At 36.6% G+C, this 2,448-nt stretch overlaps 1 protein-coding gene across 1 annotated transcript; it reads left to right on the top strand.

The window, feature by feature from the left end:
• Positions 1-570: 570 nt before the first annotated feature.
• On the top strand, positions 571-1,509 carry LOC306662413 (olfactory receptor 6C74-like; the record flags this gene model as incomplete). Its single annotated transcript, XM_079142066.1, has 1 exon — positions 571-1,509. One exon carries the CDS (start codon positions 571-573, stop codon positions 1,507-1,509), a length of 939 nt encoding a protein of 312 aa, XP_078998192.1.
• Between the last annotated feature and the right edge of the window lie 939 nt (positions 1,510-2,448).

Raw genomic sequence — 2,448 nt, forward strand, 5'->3', positions numbered from 1 at the left:
AAAACCCCAAAACTAACTATACATGTGTCATCAGCAAATAACCATTTAGAAAAGATTAATTGCAAAATGTCAGCTTTGATTTGCTACACATTTTGGAATACAGAAATATGCAGAAAATATGCATCTTTCTGAAAGAAACTGAGCAGAAGGTGATTTTTTTTAAGAAGGTGATTTTAACAATAGCAGGATTAACCATGGTAACCTAAAATGTTTTCCTGTGTAATTGGTGAGATTGTAAGAGTTAGGTCCACATGTATTAGGCAAACTAGGTAAGTGTGCAGATAGATCTAACAGGAAATAATAAACCATCCTTTTGTAAAGTAAAAAATATCTGGAAGGAGAATTAGGTAAATGAGCATCCGGAAAGGAGATCAAAGTAAGAGGGGTTCTGGCTGTATGTAAATGTGAAAACTCTAGAAGGAAGACAAAGCACATGTGTGTTCAATGAGTTGCTGGGCTTTTCATTATCACTTTGAAATCTGCACTTGATATATCTTTTTAAATTGTTGTTTAATTATTTATCACCTCTACCCCCTTGCAGGTAGGATGGTATCTTGGCAGAATTGAGCCATGAGGAACCACACAATAGTGACAGAGTTCATTATTGTAGGACTGACAGAGGACCCAAACTGGGAAATTGTAGTTTTCCTTTTTCTATTTGTAACATATCTTTTAAGTACTATGGGAAATCTCACCATCATCCTTCTGACCTTGCTGGATTCCCACCTCAAAACACCCATGTATTTCTTCCTCAGAAATTTTTCCTTCTTAGAAATCTCATTGACAACTTCTTGCATCCCTAGATACCTGATCAGCATAGTGACCAAGGAAAAAACTATTTCCCGTGATGCTTGTTTGGCACAAGCACTTTTTGCTGTTTGCATTGGTATAACCCAGTTTTTCCTGTTGGCTGCTATGTCCTATGACCGTTATGTGGCCATCTGCAAACCCCTTCATTATTCGACCATTATGAGCAGCAGAGTGGGCCACCTGCTGGTTGCTGCCTGTTGGTTAGCTGCTCTGGTAGCTATTACTCCTGGAGCTATCGTGAGTTTGACCATAGAATTCTGTGATGACAATATTATTGAACACATTTATTGTGACTACTCTCCTGTCCTGAAACTCACCTGCACAGACACACAGGACATAGAATTGTCAAATTTTATTTTAGCCATTATCACACTCTTGAATACATTGGCACTGGTATTGTTCTCTTATTACAAAATCATAAGAACAGTTCTGAAGATCCCTTCTGCCCAGGAGAGGAAGAAGGCTTTTTCCACCTGCTCTTCCCACCTGATTGTTGTCTCCATCTCTTATGGCAGTTGTATTTTTATGTATATCAAACCTTCTGCAGAGGAAAGGATATCGTTAAACAAGGGGGTATCAATACTCACTGTTTCAATTGCACCTGTACTAAATCCTTTCATATATACCTTAAGAAATAAGCAAGTGATACAAGCCCTGAGGGATCTATTTAAAAAATGTACCTGTACAACTTTGAAATAACAGCTGTGGCTTTTGTAAAAGCATACTGTGAACATTTGTGAAAACTAGCCTGTAACAGCTACCTGCATAACACATCCCTTTAATTTATTTGCTTTTATTATGGCAGTCACGGAAGTCACCCATAAGGAGCCTTCATTGTCCTCCTGGATATTTACCTTTTAATAGCATGATGTCTCCCCACGATATTCTCTCTTGCCTTGCTGGAATCACTTCATTCTTTGAATGTAATTGTGTGATCTTGCTCATCAAAATATTCCTCTATGAATCCTTATTAGAAATCTCACATGTCAATGATTTACTAACATTAGATAAGCCCATTTGTGACCTCTGTAAATATTATTTAATTTTATCAGTTGCTAAGGAAGACTGCCTTCTTAGCCACACAATGTTAATATTTTATTAAAATATGTGATGTTGCTTGAAACTAACCTGTCTTCTTCCTTCACTTCTTTCCTGCCTTCTGTTCTTTTTTCTTTTTCTCTTATTTTTTGAGCATATAGGATGACAGTTATTTCCACATATTTTCTTTCTCTTCATTTTTTGTAAGTTTTCTATTACTTTTTTTTTCTCTTTTAAACTTCTCTGTTTCGTGTCTCTGCTAAATATCTCAGGTGTATACTTGTAAGGGTGAATATTTTATACAGTTCCCACTGCTACTTTTTCATGTGACAGTCTGGTATCCCCTGTCTTTATGCATTTGATCTCTGGAACTAAGGAACAATAAGACACAGCATCACAAACATGGTGTATGTCCCATATCCCCCTTCCTGTGTATGTGTGTACTGTATCTATGAATATCCAATGACCTGCAATTTTATTCTTCCCTTTTCATGGGTGTGGCTGTTTTGAAGATATGTGATCAGGTTCTAAAACTTCACTATCTTTCACATATTAGAAGCTACGGGAATAGCACATTCATTTTAAATTTTCTTTGTTACC

The sequence above is a fragment of the Sciurus vulgaris genome, assembly GCF_902686455.1.
Source record: "Sciurus vulgaris genome assembly, chromosome: 5".
Lineage (NCBI taxonomy): Eukaryota > Metazoa > Chordata > Mammalia > Rodentia > Sciuridae > Sciurus > Sciurus vulgaris.